We start from the raw sequence: 27,303 nt of genomic DNA, 5'->3' as shown, positions 1-27,303 counted from the left end.
CCTGCCAGGCCCTCTGTGTCGTTCATTGATGAAGCAGGGATTAGCAATCCCACTTTACAAATGAGGAAATGGAGGATGAGAGTTAATCTGGCAAAGCAGATGGAAAGAGGCAGATATTCCATTCTTTCTGTCTCCAAGCCTTTGCACTTTCCCATGCACTAATACCCAATGCCGCCATCACATCTAGGGGCAAAATAAAGGTCTCTTAGAGTAATCATTCATTCACACGCCATTTATAGAAGCCCCGCCTCCCTCCCCCGTTTCTCAGATACTGAACTAGATGCTCGGAATAGAGACATGAGGAAGACAGTTGGTGCTGACAACACCCGCCACTGTTCCTGGAACACACTGTCCAACAGACATCATCCTGGACACAACCTGTTATTTTGTCATAGGAAAGAACAAATCCGACTCCATATTAGATCTGTTTTACTTTAACCTTTGTATTTTATTGCTTTTGCTACAAACTAAGAATGTTGTCTACAGCCGGAAATAGACACGACAGCCCATTCTCAAGGCTGTGACCTTTACCGGTGTAACACTTTCCCATTCATATAGAGACAGAAAGTTGCAGAACAGAGAGTAACATTTGTCTTGTTGGAGAATTACAGGAACATGGTGACCTGAGTGACCTGATCTACGAGGACAGCTACAAGAGCTACGAGGACAGCTACAAGAGCAAAGGATTCCAACTCCAGGAAGTTTGCAACAACCAACCACACCCCTCCCCTACTAGTGTAAAAGAAGCCTGAATTCTAACTCCGGTACAATGGTTCTTTGGGACACTCATCCACCATCTTCTTGGTCTTCCGGCTTTCTGAATGCAGTCACTATTCCTTGCTCTAATGACTGGTCCCCTTTCAATTCAGTGGCCTGTTTTGCAGTGAGCAGTATGCGCTTGGATTCGGTAACAATTTCATATGCTCTTTACACCAACCCCATGTTAGAAACCATTATCCCCACTTTACAGATGAGGGAAAGGGGGGTTCAAAGAGGTTTAGTCGCCTGTCTAAGCTCTCTTCCCATATATAATCCCAGGCCTGCCTGAATGCTTCCCCACACCACTTCCATCCACTATCTCAATAAATAAATCAAGTTTCATGCCAGCAAGTAGTTTAAACCTGGTTGGTCAGGAAATAGTCTATACAAGTGATTATAATATAAGAAAGAATTAGTGCATTTATTTCCTTACTTCGTAGCTGCCTTCTCTGATAATGAGGTGATCACAGCTAAAGTCACAACTGCTAAGCTAAAATGTTAATTCACTCCATAGTTTATGCATCCATTTTCAACTTTGTGCATCTATTTGCTGGAATTAGCCTTCTCCCTCCACTGCAATCATAACTGCCTATCAAGGAATGTATATGACTTTGAATAAATGAGCTAAAAATTTCATATTTTGCATTTCATGGTAGGGAGAGAAGATCAGGCCAATATTTTCACATAACAGATTTCCAAATGAGGCAAGAGGCAACACTTAGAATTCATCAGAGAAGTGCAAGCTGTACTTGTGAATTTTCCTGTAGCCCTTTGCTGCTCTTGTTTCTTCAGCAAGCCCCTTAGATTCTGATAATGACAATCTCTTCTTATAGTCACAGATTTAAGGCAAATGTTCTACAAACTCCAAAACCCTTACAGCACATACAAAGTCAAGCTAAATATCTAAAATTAATGTACAGGCAGAATAGCAGCAGTATACAGTTAAAGTGCCTTCTATCCTGGGGACAGCAAACTGTAAACAAATCATTCATGTCCTCCTGGTTACCTATTCAGAAGTGTACCTGCCAGGTTGGCTTCTAAATGGATCTGCTCAAGAAGAGTCCATTTTATTTTATTGGGAAGGAGAGATATGAATTTGAGCCAGAAGGTTAATATGAGTTTAAGAGGACTATAGGGTTATCTTGGTAATTAGAGGCTCTCCAGGAGGTTAATTACCCACACCCAGCAGTCACAACTCTCATAATGTATCAGCAGTTACAAAAATGTGTGTATAGCAGAGAACTCTATTCTGCATTCTGAATGATATTACTTTACTCACCTTTTTTTTTTTTTTTTTGGAGGGCTGAGTTAAAACAATATTTTTGATCCATTCAGAAAAAAAAAGAAATGAATGTCATTCAAGTGTCCACAGGAATATGTATATGTGTGTGTGTGTGTGTGTATACAACAATGCAGCTGAGATTTGTACAAATTAGAGAGTGAGAGCAAGAATGTGTATGAGAGAAAAAGAAGAAGAGAGACAGAGTGAAAGAGAGAAGGAGATAGAGATTCAACTGCTTTTTGAAAACTTTAGCAGGATAGTTTACCAAAGGAAAGAGCACCTATGATGGAGAATCCTGGCAGGTGGGCAGAACTGGAGGGCAAGTTAGCGTAATTCAGATGACCTGCAGGTTCTTAAATCTCTATTCGGGAAACTTCGGAAAACCATCTGTTGTGTGCTAGCCAGAATCATGATGGGATTTTTATTAGACTTTCATCTAAATCACCATCATCTCTCACCTGGGTCCCTGTATTAGCCCCCACCTGACCCCTGTTCCCAGTCCTGGCCTCCCTGCTACTGAAGCCCTTCCCCAGCCCATCTCTGCCCAGCAAAGCGTCCAGCCATCTCTCACCCTGCCAATCCCATCAGCCCCCCTCCCTGCCCCCGCAATGGTTTTCTACAACACTTAGGAGAAAACTCAAGAATCCTTACTGCAACCCTGTTTGCTTTCTCCAACTTGATCCACCAGCCCTACTGCCCTCTAACCTTTATACCCTTAATCATACTGGCCTTGGTTCTATTTCTCCAACAGAATCTTGGCTTCATGTCACCTAATATCACCTCCTCAAAGAGGCCCTCCTAACCAATCGGCTGAACGTCGCCTTCCACCTCCTCGCTTTTAGGCACTATCCTGGAACCTTCTTTGAGTGGCCTCCAAGAGCCTGTGTCGGAAGTGATGGCATCTCTTCATCGATCATTGTCTCCCCATCCTTCCTGACCTTCCTGCATCCCTGGGACATAGCACAGTTCCCCCGGGGAGACTGGCAGAGCCCAGGGGTTGCTGCCTGTGGGTAATTCTGCCTGGCAGCAGCCTGGAGCTACTGTCTGTCTTGGAGTGTGGCGATGAAGCCGAATCCTTAGGAAGAGGTCAGGTCTTGTGACACCATATGGTAATAATTAAAACCATGACGATTCCAACTACACTTTTACTGAGTACCTGTGATAATCCAAAGGCCCAAACATGTTTGGTCAGTTAGCATTCATGTAGGTCTGTTAAGGATGTGAAAGCTGCTAAAGATTAGTTTGGGGAGGTGAATTCAAGTGCCTGGAAAAACCACTCTTCTATCTTTCGAGTTACACTCTGCAGCCTCTCCCCCGCTCTGCACCCAGAAGCCTTCTCCATCCCCCCTGGACACCACCTTTCCGGGGACAAAGCAGTAAGTGATCTCAGGCAGATTCCCCAGCTAATGAGAAACCCTCCCTTTTCCCTGCTGGGAGGTAATGGGTTCAACTAGCTGAGAACATCGTCTCTCCAGGAGGCCGGGACTCTGCCACAAAGGAAAGGAGCCCATGAATATAATATGAGGTGTTATTATTCTGGCAAGAGAATTCTGATTCTGGACCCGGTATGTGCTGTAGCCCACTAGGATGATTGGAAAAAAAGAATTATAATAATTATTTTTTGGCAGCCTGCAGTCTTTCATCTTTATATGATGATAGATAGCAATGCTTTAAAAGGACTAAAACAGGGCTGGAATATAATAATAATCTTTATTATGTGTAATGCTGTAAGAGTTTTAAGAATGCTTTGATATAAAACATCAGGTTTGATCCTAATAGTGGTCCTTTGAGGTATATGGAATAGCAATTATTTGCCACATTTTACAGGAGGGGAAACCGAGGCCCAGGGCAATTAAACAGCTTCCAAGGCTCCAAGCTAATCATGACAGGGAAGGCTCAGAACCCAAGGCACGGATACCCAGTCCAGTGTTGTTTAAATAAATCATTCCTGGTGAACGGCCTTAAAGGAGAAGATCAGGGAGTTTCCGTCGTGGCTCAGAGGTTAATGAAGCCGACTAGTATCTATGAGGATGCGGCCTCACTCAGTGGGTTAAGGATCCAGCATTGCCATGAGCCATGGTGTAGGTCGCAGACGCAGCTTGGATCCTGCGTTGCTTCTGTGGCTGTGTTGTAGGCCGGCAGCTACAGCTCCGATTTGACCCCTGGCCTGGGAACCTCTATATGCCTCAGGTGCGGCCCCCAAAAGACAAAAAGACAAAAAAAAAAAGAAGATCCGAAGAAACTGGAGGGGGTGTGTGTGTGTAGGACCTGTGGATTCTAGTGAGTGGCTCTTGGATCTAACAGATCATTTTAGCAGCATGAACACAATATAACAAAGCTCTACCTTCTCAGCACCGTCATCCAGTCCATATCAGACTGTCACACTATAAATCACAGCATCATAGGTACTACCCTGGCTTCAAGCTTCCCAATAAAGATACTCGATATGTAGGGAAAGAATGTTCCATAAGCCTCTTTCACATCTATTTTCTCATCCCGTGCCTTATGGAGGTTTTTTTCCCCTCCTCTTATAGTGTGTATTGCTGCTGTTTCTGTCTTAATGAATTATAGGAGCACGTTTTATGGTTTCAGAAACAGCCCTCTCCCGCAGTGAATCACCTGGCAGCTTTCTCTTGCTCCGCCGTCTCCCCAGAAAAGAAACGAGGAGCAGAGCAGCACACTTCTTCAGCAAAGATGGACTTTGCTTTAACTGCAGCGTTTGGCTCTCTCTTTTTTACCTCCGAGGCCAGGATGGCTCACAGGGCTCTGCTCCTGAATTTTCTTTTCCGATTATCGACAAGGGGGCCGCAAGTCAAGGCAGAGATGATACATCTGCTCGCTTTCAGGAAAGGCAAAGGCCCCGCCATCTACTCTCCAGGCACAAGAGTGTATTCAGAGGAACCCGCAAAAAGCTCCAACTCCACCACCCATCTGCCCGAGAGAAATAGCTTCATTTTGCAACCCACTGTTCACATACGTTCAGGTTCGCGCTCCTGTGGAAGGTGAAAGCAGTTGAGGGAAAGTCAGGGTGATGAATGCCGCCTCCCTCCAGGCACTTACCTCCAGAAAATGCTCTGCCTGCTGTTCTCGATCCAGTTTCCGTGAAGTTGTTGTAATCAGACCTGTGTGGAAATGAGAATATTTGACTTTTAAATATCTGGGGCAAGCAGCTCGCCGCATGTGGGAAACAAGTCCAGTTACAGGAGAAGCAAACGGCGGGAACAGTAACTCGCCAATCCTCGGTGGCACGCGGATGGTCTCAGGGTTGGTCTTGGAACAACGTAAAATTTACAGAGAAAACCTGAAAACTCTGTTTCTGGCTTCTGCTTAGCACAGTTTGAGGTATAATCACTTTGGGGATGGAAAACCTCCCTAAAGAACTGTTGTTTTTTTCTGATAAGGAGGAATTTCAATGATTCGTTTGCATATGACTGAAATTCTAAGGCAGGAACCTCATTAAAGATTTTAGACTTCTTGAACAATTAATAGGTGGTTGATGGGATTAGATTCAGGCTATGAAATGGCACTTTCTTATTTAACTTTGTTTATCCTTCTATGAGTTTTAGGTGACACTTGGCAAAGAAGGTTATTTCTATAACAACGACTTGTACATATAATTAATACCTCAAATTGAATACATCATACATAGAAGACCTTACTTTGTTTTACTTGTTTATATCTTTACATAAAATCAGCTCCACGTGGGAAATACCTATCTTTTCTCTGAATGGCATTTCTCATAAATGAATCACTCCTTTGAGTTTAAAAACAAAGAAAAGGGAAGGAGAACAAAAGGGAAGGAGGAGACGAAACCTTCCAGGCCACCCAGCTTATTGCACCAATTTGTCCTTTGCGGGTTTTATTATGGTCATTGTCAAATGGCAATTAGGGTGTCAAATTTACCTCCCATTTCTTTTTTTCTTTTTTTAATTTTTATCAAAAAATTTCCTTTGGCCACACTGTGGCATGTGGAAGTTCCTGGCACCACAGCAGTAACACTGCTGGATCCTTAACCAGCTGAACCACCAGGGAACTCCCGTGTTTCATTTCTTGATTCTACAATGTCCCTGAAGACAAGAGACTGGATGGGGCACAAGCTGATGGAGAGGAAAGAAAAGAGAAACGGCTTGAAAGGCTCACTCCCAACTATGCTGAGGTACATGAAATATGGAAAAGGTATTTTATCGAGATCTGCTGAGGCACTCGTGATTTTGTTCTACACAGAGGTGGTAGGTAGAAGTACATGATTTTAGAGAAATCCAAGAAAAGGCTACATGGCCTTCCAACTAAAATCCCACGGGGGACAGCATAGCTGTTTACGAGCTGACCCCACTCCCCGCCACCACTCACATCTGTCCACACTCCCCATGGAGGGGGGGGAACCTATGTTCCATTGCACGGAGATCTGTCTTCCCACGAACACGTCTATCAAGGAATCACTGACTGACAGTACCCACCCTGGCCAGGCACAATAATAACTGCTTGCATGAGTTGTCTCACCACAAGAGGCTCCAATAAGGAACATGCTTCTGCCCCAAAACTAACTGGGAGAATTCGGGAGGGGCCAACAGGAGAGAGGAGACCAAACTCCCAGAACCCTTGGTGCTGGAATCCATCATGGCTGAGAGAGGTACCTGGCACCAGGAAGGACCCTGAGTCAGACCAAATATGGGCCAAGCAAGATGATTGACCAGAGACAACCTGGGAACCAACCCCATTCCCATAAAACCTGAGACTGCAAGCCACACAGCAGAGCAGTTCTCCTGGGTTCCCTTACTCTGCTGCCCTCCACCTGGGCACCCCTTCCCAATTAAGTCTGTTGCCTTGTCAGCAAGTGTATCTCCTCGGATAATTCACTTCTGAGTGTTAGACAAGAGCCCACGCCAAGCCCAAGAAAAGGTCCCCCTCTTCCTGCTACAGTTTCTGGAATGTGCCCCACCTTACTGCTTCATCCACAGATTTTTCAAATTTAGCTCGGATGTTAGAGAGGGGAACTCTCTCTCCCAGGGTTAGAGGTCCAGCTGATATATTCCAACAGAAGGAGTATACCCCACCATGGTATCATCTCTTGCCCTTTACTGCAATCTTTTGCTTACACGTCTGTATTTTCCCATGAGAGAGGTTGACAGAGTGACTTTTGGGTGCCTGCCTTTGGCTTCAGAAGCCTGAGCACCCACCTAAGCCCCTGGCCTAATATAAACAACATTTTTAGTAATCAGTTAACAGAAGTAGCTTTAGAAGAGATGGATGACTCATATTCTAACCTTCTGTTTTGCCACAGACAGACTTGGCATGTGTTTGTTTAGGAAGGTATTGTTGTGTGTGGGGAGAGCATCTGTGGGTGGGGGGAGGGCGCGTGCCTTAGTTTTTCATTTAGAACCACTTTCTGAGTTCCTCTCCGCAAATGGCACCGTTCTGGGCATCTCCGGATATAAAGACGTTAGAGGTGACGGAGAGAGGACTGCTATTAAGACTTTCAGGGGAGAGAATCGGCAACTTCCCTTCCCCAGCTGCCCATCAGAACCTCTTGGGAAGCTCAGAAACCATAGATCCTGAGTAGCCCCCACCTGACTCTCTCAGGGTAAGTCCTGGAAATTGTCTTCTGATTCTAAGAGAGGGTCTTCTGCAATTCCATTGTCTCATGTTGAATCTCACTATGACTTTTATTTTTTTATTTTTATTTTTTTTTATTTTCCCACTGTATAGCAAGGGGGTCAGGTTATCCTTACATGTATACATTGCAATTACAGTTTTTCCCCCACCCTTTCTTCTGTTGCAACATGAGTATCTAGACATAGTTCTCAATGCTATTCAGCAGGATCTCCTTGTAAATCTATTCGAAGTTGTGTCTGATAAGCCCAAGCTCCCGATCCCTCCCACTCCCTCCCCCTCCCATCAGGCAACCGCAAGTCTCTTCTCCAAGTCCATGATTTTCTTTTCTGAGGAGATGTTCATTTGTGCTGGATATTAGATTCCAGTTATAAGTGATATCATATGGTATTTGTCTTTGTTTTTCTGGCTCATTTCACTCAGGATGAGATTCTCTAGTTCCATCCATGTTGCTGCAAATGGCATTATGTCATCCTTTTTTATGGCTGAGTAGTATTCCATTGTGTATATATACCACATCTTCCGAATCCAGTCATCTGTCGATGGACATTTGGGTTGTTTCCACGTCCTGGCTATTGTGAATAGTGCTGCAATGAACATGCGGGTGCATGTGTCTCTTTTAAGTAGAGCTTTGTCCGGATAGATGCCCAAGAGTGGGATTGCAGGGTCATATGGAAGTTCTATTATTTTTTTTATTTTTTATTTTTGCCTTTTCTAGGGCCATTCCTGCGGCATATGGAGGTTCCCAGGCTAGGGGTCGAATAGGAACTGTGGCCACCAGCCTACACCAGAGCCACAGCAACGCGGGATCGGAGCCACATCTGCAACCTATACCACAGCTCACGGCAATGCCGGACCCTTAACCCACTGAGCAAGGCCAGGGATCGAACCCACAACCTCATGGTTCCTAGTCGGATTTGCTAACCACTGAGCCACAACGGGAACTCCTATGACTTTTATTGACACAAATTTTTCTGCCCATCAAAGAATGAAACACACTGAGCGGCGATGGTATTCAGATCAGACTTTGGGCTGTGCGTGTGTGTGTGTGTGTGTGTGTGTGTGTGTGCGCGCGCGCGCATGCGTGCACACGATGGCGATCAAGGGCGAGATGGAGATGTGTGAATGCACTGGCGGACGAGGTGATAAAGGAGGAATAAAGAGGAGCCTGCTCTCTGAGTCACATCTACTCAGGGTCAGCACGTCTCGCCAGGGAACGTCTGACACACAAATGGGATGTCTTCACTTTCAGGCCATGCTGTCCCACAAGGTCATCTGTCACAGAGGCTCTTTCCAAGTGAGAAGTAACTGTGTTCTCGAAAGGGAGCAGGAGGCTTTCAGGGCCCTTGCCCCCTCTTCAGGGGGCATTTTCTGTTAGAGGTCACCATGCGAATGAAAAATACTTGTTATATGGAGGCTATAAACGTGTGAAAGGGCTGTCAGCTTCTGCTCTTATTTTCCTGCTGCTCTTCCAGGCACAAAAGACCAGGAGCCCTTTTGCCCTCTGTCCCCCTGTGGGTTCTCATGTCATTTCAGGTCTCCCCGCCAGGGTCATGCAGCCACGGCCCCTTGCGGTGTGACAATGCACAGGAAAGAGGTCAGCTTCCTCTCTGATTATCCCGAGGGCTATTCTTCAGGAAAGCCACTTCTTTTCACAATGCCCACGTGGAGGTGGAAGAGCAGCGAGGCTCCCTTCCATTTGCACACTGTCCCCAGGACATGCTTTTCACATATTTATCAGCCAAGCCAGGCAGGCTTCCTGAAAAGTCTGAAAGGACTCACACACAACAGTGAATCTGGAGCTGTGAGAAAGCCAAGCCGTTCTAGTTCCTGGAGGAAAGACAAGGAAACCTCTGCACGTCTCAGTTCTCTGGATTTCTATCACCTGTATTCCCACGGATCGAAAGTCAGAGGCAGAGAACAAAATCTAAGTCAAAAGTGAAAATCCACAGGAAGTGGGATGGAGGTGCGGAAAGAGACAAGGTGCGGCTTCTGAGGGTACAGGGTTTCTTCAGGGGCTGATGAAAATGCTCTCAAAGTATAGACTGTGGTGAGTTGTACAGTGCTGTAAGTATTCTGAAAACTACTGAATGGTATACTTTAAAAGGTGATGGTTATTGCAAGTAAAGTATATATCAGTAAAGCTCTTTCAAAATCAGTGGGGGAATCTTAAATTCGGCTTTTTTTAGATTTTAACAAGTCTTTTATGTTTGGAGGAGACAGACCTGTAAGAATACTTAAATGACTGAATGACTAAGTGAGATAAGTCAGACAGAGAAAGACTAATACTGCACAGTATCACCCCTATGTGGAATCTAAAGTGAAAATCACAAAAAAGAAGCAGACTCGCAGGTACAGAGAACAAAGCAGTGGTTACCAGTGGGGAGAGGGAAGGGGGAGGGTAATACAGGGGTAGGCGACTCTTTGGTAGAAAACAAACTATAAGGCTCTACTATACGACATGGGAAATATAGGCAGTATTTTATGACTACAAATTAAGTAAAACCTTACAAAATTTTTTTTCTTTTTTTTTTTTTTTTTGCCTTTTCCAAGGCTGCACCTGCAGCATATGGAGGTTCCCAGGCCAGAGGTCGAATCAGAGCTGTAGCCACTGGCCTACGCCAGAGCCACAGCAACACGGGATCCGAGCCGTGTCTGCAACCTACACCACAGCTCAGGCAACGCCGGATCCTTAACCCACTGAGCAAGGCCAGGGATCAAACCCACAACCTCATGGTTCCTAGTCGGATTCGTTAACCACTGCACCATGATGGCAACTCCCAATACTTCTTGAGAATCACTATATTGTATACCTGAACTTCTATAAAATTGAACAGCAACTATACTTCAATAAAAAGACAATTAAAAAATACTTAATTGAATGAGGGAGTTCCCATCATGCTTAGTGGGTTACAAACTTGACTAGCATCCATGAGGATATGGGTTGGACTCCTGGCCTCACTCAGTGGGCTAAGGATCCAGTACTGACATGAGCTGTGGTGTAGGCTGCAGACAAGGCTCGGATCTGATTTCGCTGTGGCTGTGGTGTAGTTCAGCAGCGGCAGCTCTGATTCGACCCCTAGCCTGGGAACTTCCATATACTGCAGGTACAGCCCTAAAAAGCAAACAACAACAACAAATAACCAAACCAAAACAACAACAAAAAGTCTGAATGAATGATTAAATGAATGAGTTTAGGAATCTGGCAGGAAGAGGGGTTGGAATGAATACTGCCATCAGGTTTGTCCATGAGGAAATCTGAGACATAAGAATGATGAACAGAACATTTTGGGTTAGAGGCACAACTAGTAGTTCTTTGCACTGACAATAAGCCTTGTTGCCAAGACAGAGCCAGTTAAACCAAGAAGAAGTAAAAGCCTTCTTCCTTCTAAAGTACGTACTTAGCACGAGCTATGGAGCCTTAGCAGCATAGTGTGTTTTACAGTCAGATAGGAATAAGGCGAGCCATCCCTCAGCATCCAGGGGAATTGTCAAAATTGCTAAAAGCTGCATCTTTGTTGTAGCCGAATGCAGGTGGGCCTTAGAACAGGGCAGACACTGAAACAGAGAAACCTCCCTCTTCAACTGCTCTGATTCATCCCTGCAGACGGGAACCTCATCATGTAATCTCTGCAAGAGAGAGGCGTGTACATCACACATGTAACTGTAGACCCATTGGGCGCAGTAAATTGGGGACCGACATGATGAAATTGAATTTCAAAGTTAAATCACAGACAAGCATTTGAATGTGGTTTGGAGATATAAACAAACACATCATTTGATATAATTACATATGCAAACCTCCAATTTAGGAGGGGAATTACGCCAGTCCTAAGTGAATGATACTTAGTAAGGGGGGGGAAGCATATGGCTGGAACCATGCAATTACTTTAAAAAGAGCTGCTTTTGATTTTTTTTGTTGTTGTTGTGGAAATGGGGGAAAATCTAACGACCTTTTTGAGAAACAGTCTGAGCATGAAAATGAAAATGTGGCTGCCTGTTCAAAAAAGAACTCAAAATGTTCTAAGTAGTTATGGTCGGAGAAGTGATACTTGTAAGCATGACATCTTTTCCCTGCCTGTTCTCCCTGTGGGTGTCCTGGGTCGCAGCTGTGTCATCTATTGCCATGACATTGACATTTCCTTTAAGTGCTACTTGAAGCAGTGTAGGTCTTGGCTGTATCAGCATAATTTTCCAAGACTGTTGGGAGCTGAGTTTGGTATGACAAATACAACGGGAACATCAGCCTTGTAAGCTACATTAGCGCTTACTCTTTTTTTTCATATCCCATTACCTCTGCTTAATATTTTTCCATGTCTACTCCTGCTATCTGGTCAACCCATTCCCTGTCCCTTCCAGATAGTTCAGACGCCACCATCTCTGCAAAGCCTTCCCTCTAGCATTTTGCTTGTAACTCACCTCTTGGCTGCATCTCTCTCTAGACCACACAGTTTCAGGAAGGCTTTGGGCAGTTCACCAGCTGAGCTCAGGAGCCTAGATCAGGGCCTCTTACATTTGTTGAATATAAAAATACTACTTGTACAGCACTCAATATTTGGCTCTAATTATTTGGTAGAGTCAGTCTTCTCCAGAAAATGAGCAAAAGGGTAGTAAAATAGATCTTATTCATCTCATGTCCCTGGCATTTAATATAGAACCTGATGCATTGAAGGTATCAAGCAAAACTTGTTTGAATAAGGATGACACAGAGGCAGTCTCCCAGAATTCTCAATGTTGTTTTATACAGTTTTCTTAATAGCTCCAAAGCCTGGGAGTTAAAGTTATCTGAATGCTTGCTTCCTTCCTTTGAATAATTGTAATGTTTTCCCAATTTTTGGCCACCCTCTTTCATGGCAATAGTTGGAGGCCATTAGAACAGTTCCTGGTTATCTGCTTTCTTTCAAAATTTTTATTACAGTTGATTTACAACATTCTGTCAATTTGTCCTGTACAGCGAAGTGACCCAGTTATACATACATATATACGCTTTTCCTCATATTATCTTCTCTCATGTTCTGTCACAAGTGATTGGATAGAGTTCTCTGTGCTCTACAGCGGGGCCTCATTGCTTATCCATTCTAAATGTAATAGTTTGCATCTACTTCATGATTGCCTTTTACTTTTTTTTAAATTTATTTTTAAAACATTTTCGGCAACTGGTTAAAGATCTTAATCTTTCATGTTAAACACAGGAGCTTTGTGCCTAGTCCATGTTCTCCCACATCCTGGTTTCCATGTAGGGTATGGAGAAAGGTGGGCAAATAGCAGCACCCAACGTTTGCTGAGTACTATGTGCCAAACACTGTACTACGTAGTTCACATACATAACTTCATTTCATCGCACAAGAGTTCAGAGAAATGAGAACTCTGTTTAGAGGAGGGAACTGAGTGCCCCAGGTCACTCTTGAGTGAGCCATGATTCAAACTCAGGGACTCTAACTCTGAAGCTTCTTGACTCTTCCTAGTAGACAAGGATGCAGAGCCGTGGCACAGCCACCCGCACAGGAGCCAGGAGCCCTGGGTCCCAGTTTCTGCTCTGTCAGTGACTGGTTATGAGATTAGAGCAACCGCATCATTCTTTTCTAGATCTGTTTCCTCATCCAGGCATGCCCTAACGTTTCTTTGAGTGTGGAGAATCTAGTGATACAGAAACATTAAAAGCAATCATTCTTCCTTCTGCCTTTCCTGCTCTCTCACCTGACACCACTTTCTTCTTGATGGAACTGAGGCCAGCTGTGCAGGACCTGGGTGGGTCCCCCAGGCAGGAGCAAGAGGTGCTGGGTCCTGGTTCTTATTTATCTACAAAATCAACACTTAACCATATACTTATTTCCCAAAAGGAGCAAAATAAAGACATCAATTAACCATGCATGCATGTTTTTAAGTAGCATAAAACAAACAAGCCCCTGTTTATTGTCTCTCCCACAAGATTCTACTTCTAGAAATGTAACAGAAGACCAAACCTGACTCCATATTGGATCTATTCCTTTAGCTCCAGGGCTCTGAGCCTTTGTAAAAGAATGTTGCCTATAGCCTAAAATATACATGACAGCCCCTTCTCAAGCCTCTGACTTTTAAAAGTGTAACATTTTTCCCTTTCATATAGAGATAAAAAGTTGCAGAACAGAAAATAACAATTGTCTTGCTGTCCCTTTATAGGAATGTTGTGACTAAGCCTCTGCAGACAGCTGCAAGAACAAAGGATCTCTGCACCAAGTAGTTTACAAAAACCAGCCACACCCCTTCCCCTTTTAGGATAAAAGTCTGATTCCTGACTCAGGTAAGATGGTTCTCTAGTCCACCGTCTTCTTGGGCTGCTGGTTTTCCAAATAAAATCATTATTCCTGCCCCCCAAACTCATTTCATTTATTGGCCTGTCATAAAGTGAGCAGTAAGAACTTGGACTCAGTAAAAAAAAAAAAAAAAAAAAAAACCCTCTGTTTCTCTCATGTCAGCCCAGTAGGAAGCCTTAAAATATTCCCTATAATATTTAGATATGAACATAAGGCTGTATACTGAATTTGGACAGACTGAAATGGACACAGGAAACACAAATTTCAGGATTATAGGAAAAATTAAAGTTGAGGTGAAGACATGTATTAGGTTTGCTTAAAAGAAGACTAAATAATGTGCGTTTAGGCTATATGTTTCTTTGAAAAGAAAAATAAACACACACACATACACACATATATACATATATATATATATATACACATATACATATATGCATACATACACACACACATATAAAATATTAGTAATGAGGGGGGTTTAAAAAAGGATTTTGGAAATGGGCCCCATCAGTCATGCTTCTTAAGTAAGGGCTGTTTCCTGACTGAAAGATTTGGAGATGCTCAATTGAGTGCACAGTGCTGCTACTGAATTTCTATAGAACATCTGACAGGGGAAGTCACCAATGGAGCTTTAAGCCTGCAACTTGGACTTCTTTCTGAAGCACATAGTGATTTCCAAGATGCTTATAGAAGCTTTAAAACTGTGTACGTGTGGGTGCATCTTAAACCAAAGTATGAAGATTCTGTGGGTCAGAAGCATGGTCATAGCTGTTGGTTTTCTGTGGCAGGTGAGTTTCTCTTGTTTTTCTTTGCAAGCCAATGGATGGCACTTCCCAATTCTGCCTGAGCAGCGGGGAAATCTCAGTCAGTGCTCTTCTGCCAGAAACACTTTCTCCTTTGGACAGAGGATTCTGTGGCTGCTACTGGTAGCAAAGGGGGGAAAGAAAAATGTTGATGCTGGCACATGCTTTGCACCTTCACTTCAGGCCTAGTCGACAGATGGACTTGTCCACAGCCTGGAGGGAGAGTTCTGAGATACAGGCAAACCCAGCTCCCTCAATGTACCACCCCTTACATACGAGATCAATTAGGGGGTCTGGGTCAAGGCAACTTGTCATCAGAGTGAAGGATAAGAGAGCGGCTCACCAGAAGAAATGTTGAGAAGAATGTAGAGAAGGACTGTCGAAGCTGTATGGTGGAGACTATTTCCAAAGGCCACCTCCTCCGAATAATTCTCTCTTGTACCAGGTGGTCCTGCTATACACACCCATGTATGCACACACACACATACACTTAGGACCAGAGATGCTGTGTACAAGTCTCATTTTGCCAGAATACCTGGATACTTACCAGTCCCATCTGTTCTTCCCTCAATTCCTCGCCTCATTGCCAATCCTCATGGCTGTCTCCCTCCCAATCAAACAGCCCTCCAGCTCTGCCTTCTGATTCAGCCTAGATGAAGAAGTATTTATGCACCTGAAGAAGTCTCTAGGCGATTTAGTGAAACCTTGAATGCCATATTGGATTTCTTCAGAGAAACGAAGCTGCAGATGGTGAACCAATATTAGGGATGTCGTATGAAATGAGGCCATTAACATACCACTGATGTGTGTGCTTGGATGTGCAATATGGCACACATCTCCCCCTTTCTTTCTGCCAAGATTTTTTTTTCTTTTTTTTTTTTTTACAGAATCTGAATACTGGATGATCAAAATAAGGAAGAAGTGGCTGGAAATCTAAATTATGCGATAAGGATGAGTTTCAAAGATGATCTAGCCTAAGGATTATTTACCAACATCATGTACCATTAACCAGTAGTACATCAACATGTAACCAGTATCCAGGCTCTGGCATCAGACTGCTTTGCTTCACATTCCAGTACCAGACTGAGGCAACTGCCTGTTCTTCAGTGAGTTACTTAGCTTCTTTAAGTAAAATGAGGCTTATTAAATTAAATAATCAATTTTAAATGCTTAGCTTGGTTCCTGGCACACAATAAATGCTCAAAAATGTTACTCTTATTATTAGTTCCAAGAATGATGCCTGGAGCATCATACGTGTCCAATGGTCTAATCTTGTTTCCTTCCAATCTTGAAATTCCCCTCATTTGGGCAACACGAATTATAAAATTTCTACTTCTTACCCTATCATCTGAAAGATAAGAAAACCAATGGTCACAGTTTAAATAATTGTTCAAAGGCTTATTCATAAGAAATCCTTCATCCACGCATTGCTAAACTTTGAGAGGAGAGTCTATGTTCTTACTTCTCAAAGTGTGACATGGATTAGCAGCATCAGCATCTCCTGGGAGCTAAGTTAGAAATGCAGAACTGCAAGCTCCTTTCAGAAGTCAGTGATTCGTATGTATACTAAATTGTGGAAAGCCTGGCTCTAGACCAATCCTGTGCACACTTGGCTGTACACTAGAATCACTTGGGGAGTTTTTAAAAATACTGATGCCAGGGTCCCACTAGCAGGCACTTCTAAATTATTTGGTATGGGTAGATGCCTTGGCATAGGGATTTTTAAAAAGCTCTAGGTAGTTGTAATATTCCACCAGGGTTAAGAATCACTGTATACACAGTTGTTATCTCTGGGTGATGAGGTTATGATAATTAGCTTTCCTGGCTTATCTAAATAGTCTAGTTTTCCCACAATCTACAACATGCAATTTTATAATACAAAATAATTCAAAGACCAGTAAAATGAAGCACTTGGTACTTCATTGGTCATTTTACTTGGTTCAGTCCCAGAAAAGGACTGAACTATGGTGGCCAGGCCTGTTTTGGCCTTAGATCTGAGACAGGCCTGTGTCTTTCCCTGATACGCTGGATTATCTCGGTACGGTTTGGCGTCACAGTTTGGCGTCTTCACACTGACACACTTTCTTATATTGTTACAACCTTTCCTAGCTCCTCTGGCCCCCAGGATCCTTGCATCAGAGGCAAAACCAGGCGTTGGCAGTGATGCTGAAGTAAGAGTTTTAACTAGAGAACCAACGCCCCCCCACACACACACCTGAGGAGGCAGCTACTGTGCCTGACAGCAGCTTTGCTGGGCCCATATCACCCTTCTTGTAATCTTGTAGCAACTACATACCTTATGTCCTTGCTAGCAGTGCTGATAGCCGAGCTCCAAGCATTGCTTATCGGTTTCATTTTGTAATCTTGTTTACTCAGTTTCTTAGGCAAAAACACTGTCTGCTTGGGGAAGGGGGAGGGCCGGGCTGCTTGTGTGGGAAAAACAAGACCCGAGTCGGTATTATATAAAAGCTACCCAGAACAAAGACCTGTGCTCAGACTCTACAGGAACTACTCTGAGACCCACACTGGTGCTGAATAAACCTGGCTAGTCCACATTTCCAAGTGACACTTGTCTCTTTCCACTGCCATGGTTTCTGCAACAAAAGAATATTTTTACACAAGGCACAGTGGAAAGAGTCAAAGGGATTCAACAGCAAGTCCCCGTATTTCCCCCTATGGGACTAAGAATCCAGCAAGGTAGATATAGACACATACGCAAATAACTGTGACAGGTGTGAGCTAAGACATGCACTGGACAACTCTGGGTGCCCTCAAGACGGAAAAATTATTTCTGGATTGTGCAACTGGGAAAGATAAGGGAATGAGTTGAATTTGTCCTGAGCCTTTCATGGTGAATACCATTCTAACAGAGAAGACAGACCAGGTTAAAATGTCAAATCTGTAAGTAAAAATCGTGAAAGAGAAGGTTAATGAAAAAGGTAAGTCTGGGTTTAAATCTTGGCTCTGTTGTGTTTTAGCTGTGTGACCAAGGACAAGCTATGTCACTTAGCTGATCTCAGTCTCGTCATTTTTTGGACACAGGATAGTAATAACTCCCTCACAGTCTTTTGGTTAGAAATAATCCAGATGAAGTGCTTATCATGGTACTTTGCACTTAGCAGATGCTGTTGAAAAAAAAAGAATATTGTAATAGGGAAGAACAAATCTGATTCCTTATTAGATCTGTTTCTTTTCCTTTAAACTTTGGGCTCTGCTGCCTGTGCTTAATCATGCTTGCTTCCGCACCTTTTGTAAAAGAGTGTTGCCAATAGCCTGAAATACACAGGATAGCCTATTCTCAAGGCTCTGATTTAAAGAGTCCCTTCATATGGAGATAAAAAGTTGCAGAAAAGAGAAAAAGCATGTTTTGTTGCAGGTTTACAGGAACACCTTGACCTGACCTAGGTGGACAGCTGCAAGAACAAAGGATTCCAGTACCAAGAAGTTTGCAACAACTAGCCAAGTCCCTTTCTCATCTTGCCTTTAAAATTATTTTGCTGAAATCCTTCTGAGATTTAGGGGTTTTCTGGGTATTAGCCACCCATCTCCTTGCATGGCTCTGCAATAATCCTCTGCTCCAAACTCCAGTGTTTCCTTTGGTTTGTCTCACTGTGCATCCGGAACCTGAACTTGCATTCAGTAGCAGAAATAATCTCTATAAAAGGCAGTGCATTATCTTTTATTTTTAATCAAAAAGCCTAAGAGAAATGGGATGCTGTTTTTGCTTATACTCTAAAGGAAAACCTTACTGTCTCTAGTTTGGTCACCTCTGACAATGTCTGAAAATTTAATAAGCAAGCAACTAAAACTTGAAGTTTCCTTCTACTTATTCAAATGAACACTATAAAGTTCTTTAATTCCTGCCATACTCCAGAGGTGTGAAAACCACCACTGAACCCCCCCTTTAGGAATGATTTCACTGCAAATAATTTGTCTCTACATCTGTTTTCACGTGACATAAAATCAGAAGAATGGATAAAGTGTAAATTGCTCAGAGGATGTGCAAGTCTCAAAAACACATAATGTGTTTGTAGGCATGCAATCCTTTTAAGATCATCTTTGCTCTATGATTTACACAAGGTCGTAGGCAGGAGCAATGTTTTGAAACCCGATTTAAAAAATCTAGGGAAAATATCACTTGTTATGGCAAGCTTTGAAATTTATCAGAAGGCTGACAACACTTTTTTTTTAATATCACATCTTTTCCAGTTAATTTTCACATAAGTGAATCCTCTACTTGTGTCCTAAATTTCTATATACACTGTAAAACCTCATTTTTCATTCCACCTATCTGAGAACTCGTAATTGTTCTGTGGCTTGTTGAAGTTTACTTTTGTCCTACCTGAGTAAATTAATAGGGTGGAAAGGTCTCCAGGGAATATTTAATGTACTCCAGACAAACCATTTGCAAAGCACTTTAATTTTAACAACCACCGTTTTGATGTTCTAATTGCAAATGGGCTATGTAACTATTCATTAGAGTCTGTCCAAGTAGGCTTTTTGTTTGGCAACATTTTGTTAATAGTAGCATTAACCTTATGTGTTTATTTGAAATCAGTTAACATGTCTTTCCTAAAGTATTCTAGAATCTGCATTTTCAATTTCTGTAAAATCATCCTCAATAATTAATGAATTAATAGAATTTCACGGTCTTACTGTTCTTTAGGAAGAAGTGCCCTCTCCTGTAAGAATGATGACATTTGTGCCTAATCATTCATCAATGAATGCAGCAACTTTGTGCAAGCCTTTAAAAATGTTGTGTGCCTCAGTTTCTTCCTCTGTAATATGGCAATGATTTAATGGGAAGCAATTAAACTCTTCTTCACTAGGGGTAACATGTGCTAATTTTTTTCTTTATGAAATAAGTGAAAATAAAAGAGGTGTTAAGAGTCCTTTCTAACTCCTTGGGGGGAAAAATGCTTTATCACTTCAGGGAGGAGTTGTATTCACCCTCTGCTCTTCCATAGAAATATTTAGAAACAATCCTGTTACAGCTTTATCACTTTTCTATTCTGTTTGATGTTTGCTTCCTTCAGAAGATTGAGGCCTCTCCGGGGCAACAATTTTTTATTCATTTAATGTTCATTAAAAGAGTATCTTTTAAGAGCCTAGGCTAATCTTTCAAAATATCACTAAATATTAGCCTATTGGATGAATATTAGCCTATTGGATGTACTATTGAAAATGTGTAAGGAAGTGTGTGTCAACACAGGGCGTGTACCATCACCCAAAGCAGATAATGATCCAGGTTCATGGGAATGATCACTTGACATTTATATCATTTATATCATGGCTTGCGAAAGCTCCCATGCCTTTTGGGAAAAGCTTCCAAATAAATTAAAAATGGAATTATGTGCTGTGATAATTAGTATTTTGGGTTTCTACCATACAATGCTACCAGTTCATAAAGCCGTATTTTTGGGAATCTAGATTGTCAGAGCCTGCAGTCTGTGTGGTTAATTGAGGTTAATGGGGGGAAATGGCAGCTTGCCAATGCTAATGACTTTTTCTTGACTCATTCTAATATATATTTTATTTCTCTTTTGCCTTTACTTTTGTTTAACTAAGTAATATTATCTCTCCAAGAATCTGTCACATATACGCAGAGATTGCTAACCTGTCAGAGAGGGTTCAGCCCATGTTTCATTTCCCAAAGAACATCAAAACAGTGAGGGGAGAGGTGTGAAAAACAGAAAGAGGGAAGCTGCAGACAGCAGCCAACTCTAACTGGTCCAGGGCCACCAAACACTCCACAGTGAATAGCAAAATGGAAGATGAGTCCAAGGGCCTCGTAGGATCACTCCTGGTTGGAATCTAATGTAGTAGTCCTTCCAAAATGCAATGCATAACCTAGTAAAAAGAATATGCTAAGGGGGGACTTCAGCCATGTCTTATCTTATTGAAAGGGTGACTTAGGTGTCATCTTAGTTTCTTGTTCAGAAAATGAAAAGAAAAAAAAAAAAAACTGGAAAGTAAGTGAATCATGGAAAGAGTAAAAGCAGGGGCAAAATCAGAGAGCAGTAAGTATTGGCTCTGTGGGTACGGGGCTTGTGTGGTGAGTTTGGGTGATGTGGACAACCTTAGAGACCACCATAGCATCTGTCCCTAGATCTTGATTCTTCCATATTTATCTAAAACATCAATATAAATGTGTGTTACTTATTGAGAGTTGCATTACTACGAGCTAGCTCTGTGTAACTTCTAAATTCAGGCCCTTAGATAGCATACTGTAATTATTTGCTTGGCTTTCCTTTATGAGCTCTTTTGGTAGAAGTAGCAGAAGCTTGTTTAGCTTTGCCTCCGATTTCAGGGATGAGAGCCATGATGGCAGACCTGAAATGGGGCAAACTGGAAATTCAAGGCTGCCTCTGGTGGTGGGTCAGCTGGGCATCCATGTTCAGGTTTCTCTTTCTTACTCCTTTTCTTTCATCCCAAGGTGGACCTCCATCGCCTCCCATGCAGTCCAGCAAAGGGGCAGACACAGGGTTGCAAAATGTTCCTTCTACATTTTTAACAATTTAGATTCCCTCTTTGGGACTAACAGTTTGTACTGGTGCGCACACAAGTGGTACCCATTTAAAAACCAGTGAACCAAAGAAACACACCTCCCATGTTGGAAGAAAATGTCCTTCTCTTTGCTGGCACTCTGAGAAATTCCGTATATTCTAAACTAATGGCCATGCATACAGAGAGTGGATTTTTAAACCATTCACAACACTGTGTCAGTCCTTCTTTCTTTGTGAAAATGAGCTCAATTCTGCTGTGGTTGTAATTAGAGGATAATTAGTACTTGTACACGTCAATGCTACATGTCATGGAACTGGTGCCTGGTTTAGCATCCATTCAACAAGATTATTTAATTTGGTGGCATTTTTTTTTTTTAATTTTGTGGACCTTGAGAGTCACATTGGTGCCCTGGCACTAGAAGACCTGGAACTCAAGCTAGATAGACTAAGGTTGGAAATTATATTAATGGGTTTTGTTTTTTTCATGGAAAAGAAAATTGCTGGAAGGTTCTATAATATCAGGCTGCAGCAGCAGACAGGACCAAAGGGCCGGAGGCATTCTATAGTCTCATCAGCCATTCTGGGCTATTGGGTTTTTAATATAACACGGACTACAGTTCCAGCCCCAATGCTGGCTTGGCACCAGGGTGCTTCTCTCCACAGAATGCTGATAGTACTGGCAGTGTATAAATTTATAGATAGACTGTTGGAGTTCCTGTCGTGGAGCAGTGGTTAACGAATCCGACTAGGAACCATGAGGTTGTGGGTTCGGTCCCTGCCCTTGCAGGGTTAACGATCCGGCGTTGCCGGGAGCTGTGGTGTAGGCTGCAGACGCGGCTCAGATCCCGCAATGCTGTGGCTCTGGCATAGGCTGGCGGCTACAGCTCCGATTTGACCCCTAGCCTGGGAACCTCCATATGCCACGGGAGCAGCCCAAAGAAACAGCAAAAAGACAAAAAAAAAAAAAAAAATAGCTAGACTGTTAAAGGCTCAGGTAGAATTATGCAGAAAGATAACATGGGGGCACAGAGGAGTCAGCCTTGAACTCCACCTGGGAATGCAAAGGAAGCCTTCCCAGAATGGGGCCTCTTGGTTTAAATGAGTAGTTGTAGTTTGCAAGCTAGACAGAGAAGAGAAGACCTTTCACTGCATTCTGATGGGACAAGGAAAGGATAACAGGGAAGAACAAATCTGCCTCCATATTGGATCTGTTTCTTTTACTTTAACATTTGTATCCTATTGCTTTTGCTACAAGTTAAGAATGTTGCCTAGAGCTGGAAATATACAGAACAGCACATTCTCAAAGCTCTGACTTTTAAAGGTATAACATGTTTCCATTTATACAGAGATAAAAAAGTGACAGAACAGAGAATAACATTTGTCTTGTTGGAGGTTTATAGGAACATCTTTGTTCTAGGGGACAACTGTTAAGAACAAAGGATTTAGGCACCAAGAAGTTTGCAGCAACCAACCACACCCTCTCCCACTTAGTATAAAAGAAGTCTGAGTTCTAACTTGGGTAGGATGGTTCTTTGGGACTCTAGTCCGCCTTCTTCACAGTCTGCTGAATTTCCAAATAAAGTTGCTATTCCTTGTCTAACAATTCATCTCTCAATTTAAGCTCCTATTGTGCGGGAGCAGTGCAAGCTTGGACTCAAGTAACAAAAGCACAAAGGCAAGAAGGTCCCCACTTTAGTTACAAAGTTACTTCAGGACACCTCAGGGGAAACCTTGGAATTTTGTATCATTTATTGTTGGGAATGGAAAGAAAATAATACCTTTCTCCTTATAAACTCCATCAGCTCTGCAAGGCGCTCTCCTAACTTTTAACATGGATGCGTTTTTTGGTTTTTTGTTTGTTTGTTTTGTCTTTTTGCCTTTTCTAGGTCCGCTCCTGCGGCATGTGGAGGTTCCCAGGCCAGGGGTCCAATCGGAGCTGCAGCTGCCGGCCTACACCACAGCCACAGCAACGTGGGATCCGAGCCATGTCTGTAACCCACACCAGAGCTCACGGCAACACCAGATCCCCAACCCACTGAGCAAGGCCAGGGATCGAACCCGCAACCCCATGGCTCCTAGTCAGATCTGTTAACCACTGCACCATGACGGGAACTCCAACATGAATGCGTTTTTATGTTTTTACGTGTCATGAAACAGTACTGTAGGTGACGATGGGAAAAGTTCTCTCTCCATTCCTGTCAGGCTCAGAAAAAAAGGCACTAAGACCCCACTGCAAGCAAGTCCCTGGGCCTAAGGAAGTGACAGGTTGGGAATGCAAGGAGAACACTAGTCAGATGCCATTTAAACAGAGCTTCTTCCCCACTGCCTTCGCCTCCTCTTGGAAGCAGCACTTCTGAAGGGTGAGCAAACGTTGGCCAGACACTGTTCTGGTTTTAGCAAAGTCCCAGATTTACATCCCAAGATATCCCCCAATCTTGGGAAAATCAGGACAGTTGGTCACCATCGTTTTAGATCACAACCGAAGCCAGCCAGGATTTTTCCACAGGTTTTCAAGGCTGGACACATCTGAAAGCCTTTATTACCTGTCTTGGCATCCCCATGGGTTTTCAGATGGGGGAAAACCAAGGCCTGAGAGAGGGCAGTGCCTTGTCAGATTGCCCAGTGCTTAGCTTCGATTAGGTAACGTCCAGGCTCAAAACCAGCCAGAATCACTTTCTGACTTCTTTTTGTCCTCATCACATAATCACATATTTCCCTAACATAGATAACAATGGGTACCATTCTCTAATTATTCTCCATGCAGCTGGAGGTATGCTGAGCACTTTACAAGTGGCACCTCATTCAATCCTCCAAACAAAATTTTTTCTTTTTGGTCTTTTTAGGGCTGCACCTGTGGCATTTGGAGGTTCCCAGGCAAGGGGTTGAATTGGAGCTGTAGCTGCCAGCCGATGCCACAGCCACAGCAACTTGGGATCCAAGCCACATCTGTGACTTACAACACAGCTTACCACAATGCCGGATCCTTAACCCACTGAGCAAGTCCAGGGATCGAACCCGTGTCCTCATGGATGCTAGTTGGGTTCAGCAAACAATTCTAAATTACCGTTCTTAAATTACAAATGCTATGATAACCCCATTTTGCAGATGAAGAGATCAAGGCCCAGCGGCTTGCAGAGGTTATGTCATTAGTGAGAGACCTGAGTCTTGGATCAAGTGATCTGACTCCAGAATCCTTATCCTTAATCCCGAGGACATAAGACTTCTCTTCTTAGTAATTGGACCTTCCACTGCTTCATGAAAAATGACTCTATCATTTAACCAAAATATTTTTAAAAACAGGAAATCATCTATAATGGAAAAAAAATAAAAATCATTAAATTAAAAAAAACAAAAAAATAGGAAAGATTTTTATTTATTCTGGTTTTTATTCTGTCTCCCATTCACTATTCTATTCATTGAAGAACATCGTCAGATAAAAGTGGATGAGCAATAAGATCCTGCTGTGTAGCACAGAGAACTATATCTAGTCACTTGTGATGGAACATGGAGGGTAACGTGAGAAAAAGAATGAAAACATAAATATTATATATATAATGCGTGTGCTTGTGCGTGTGCGTGTGCGTGTGTGTGTGTTTTGTCCTTTTAGGGCCACACCCAAGGCATATGGAGGTTCCCAGACTAGGGGTCTAATCGGAGCTACAGCTGCTGGCCTACACCACAGTCACAGCAATACCAGATCCCAGCCATGTCCGCAACCTATGCCACAGCTCACGACAACACCGGATCCTTAGCCCACTGAGCGAGGCCAGGGATTGAACCCGCAACCTCATGGTTCCTAGTTGAATTCATTTCTGCTGCACCACAATGGAACTTCAGAAAAAATAAAAATCTTAAAAAAAAAAAAGTCCATATTTGATTTTCAGTTCCCAGTGGGTCTGGGGCTCCATCAAAACTTCTCATTACATACTACTTCAGAAAAGTGCGAATTTGATGTGTGGACAGTGTTTTGGTCTTAGCCGTTGAGCTGTTGCATGATCGATTCAATGAAGGGTCACTGGGAACTCCCATTAACTGAAGGAGACCCTAGTGAAATCCAAACACCATGCTTCCCTTAAGAACTCTGCCAAGGCCAGCCCACTATCATGTGGATGCTGCTGGATCTTCTCTGAAGCTTTCTCCCCTTAGGTTGTGTCCTCTTCAGTGTCTCCTTGCTAATTTCTTTCTTTTGAAAGCAACGTCTTCATACTTAACAAACTCAACTTAATTCACTAAAATATTGATCATTTATCACCAGAGTCTCCCTACTCGGCAATTTTTCCTTTTCCTTGAGCATGTAAAGCTTACTTCTGCTTTAGGTCCTTTTCCGTGCCCTTCCCTCCCTCCTCCTCCTCCTTCACCCCCCATATCTGGATGGCTGACTCCTTCCTCATCATTGAGTTCAAATATCATCTTAAGAGTGAACCTCTCTTCTTTGATCATTATACTTAAAGTCTTGTTTTACTTTATCTGACCTATTGTCTGAAATTATCCTGTTGGCATACTTGTTTACTTCCTGAATGCAAGCCTTAAAAAGGCGGGAGCTTCCTCTCCCTCTTATGCCCTAGCATATCTGCAGCATCTAGAAGCGCGCCTGACACATAGTCGTCCCTCCATAAATGGCTGTTGAAGGAAAGAAGGAAGGCCTACAAGCAAAATACTCATAAACATTGCTGAAGCCCTCTTGCCCTTGCATTTAAATATTTTGCATTCTTTGTGCTCCACTTTCATTTTCACAGTGAATGTTTTCAGTATGGGTTTTGACCGCATGACTAAAATTTTCTGGATGCTCTCCCTCTGGGACCTAGCCTGATGGACAGTGGAGGGGAGTCAGGAAAGATCCAGGTTTGATTCCAAGCTTCTACCTCCCTTGAGCAAGTGAATGACCTTGAGCAAGTGAATCAAAGTCTTTGAGCTTCAGTTTCTTTCCTGACCCATAAAAAGGGCATCTCTACCTCACAGGACCTCTGTGAATATGAAATGACATGAGTTGTGTAGAAGCAAACTGCAATGTAACAACTGATATGTTCCTTACTCTATCCTTATAGTTATTAAGTATATTTAACTTTTTATAATTTTACCTAACTTTCTATCCATACTGAACCAGTAAATGATGATTTTGAAAATAGAGAATTTGGAATAGATAGAATTTCAGGAAAACCTTAGAATTCTCTATTTTCTTTCAAAAAAAACCCCAGGAGCTCTAAGTGCCACCTGTCAAGAACAGTCAGGTCCAAGTTTGGTTCCACAGCAACGTCTGGAGGTCGGTGCCCTGCTGGCAGGAAATTCCAGGGAGAGGAGGTAACTTCTACCAGGAGACCAAAGAGGTCAGCTTGAAGGTCAAGCGATCTAATCTCATTTGAATCAATGGACTGAATTCAAGCCTCAGAACTGATATTAATCTCCTGCAAATGAGATTATTAGCACAGCTCTCTGCTCCTCTGGGCAAGCACCTCTTACTTCCGTCTCCCTTTCGCTCAGTTGTAATCTTCTGCCTGAGCAGGCTCGTCTACAACAAATCCATAGCTCGATGTTTCCAGGTTTTTTCTTTTCCTTTCTTTCCCTTCCTTTCTTCTTTCTTTCCCCTGCCCCTATTGTTTTCTAAGGATGTTGGTCTTTGGTAAGAAAGACAGCAGGGGAGGCTAGTGGAGAGAACTCCAGAGAACAAGGCAGAACCTCAGTTTCTCCTGTCAGATGCTCTATGATCTTATGCGAGCCACACGGCCGCCCTGATTCAGGGTCTGCATCCTCACGAGGGTAAGACCAGCTTCCAACCACATAGCTCATCCATTTATCATCATCCACGACTTAACTACCACTGTATCTTTGCAGCCTATTGAATACAAAGTCCCAACCCCACCTCATGTTCAGTGTTATTTTGTGATCAGATCCCAGCCTTCCTTTCTAGCCTAACTCTCCTCTGCACGGTGTCTAGACGTAGGCTTTAATAAATACCAGTTGAGAGAATGAATGAGAATGAGAGGATCCAAGGAAGACCCGTTGAAAAGTTATTTCAAATGAAAAGTATTACTTTCACAAAAATAGGACAGTGA

General features: G+C 42.9%; 1 protein-coding gene across 1 annotated transcript in view; it reads right to left on the bottom strand.

Moving 5' to 3' along the window:
* The window catches only part of FAT3 (FAT atypical cadherin 3), a 704,031-nt gene that overhangs the window by 203,651 nt on the left and 473,077 nt on the right, over positions 1 to 27,303 (bottom strand). The window contains 1 exon segment of the mRNA XM_021102333.1: positions 5,102 to 5,163. Coding sequence (XP_020957992.1) covers positions 5,102 to 5,163 — 62 coding nt within the window.

The sequence above is a fragment of the Sus scrofa genome, chromosome 9, assembly GCF_000003025.6.
Source record: "Sus scrofa isolate TJ Tabasco breed Duroc chromosome 9, Sscrofa11.1, whole genome shotgun sequence".
Classification (NCBI taxonomy): domain Eukaryota; kingdom Metazoa; phylum Chordata; class Mammalia; order Artiodactyla; family Suidae; genus Sus; species Sus scrofa.
This window is presented reverse-complemented; position numbering and strand designations above follow the sequence as displayed.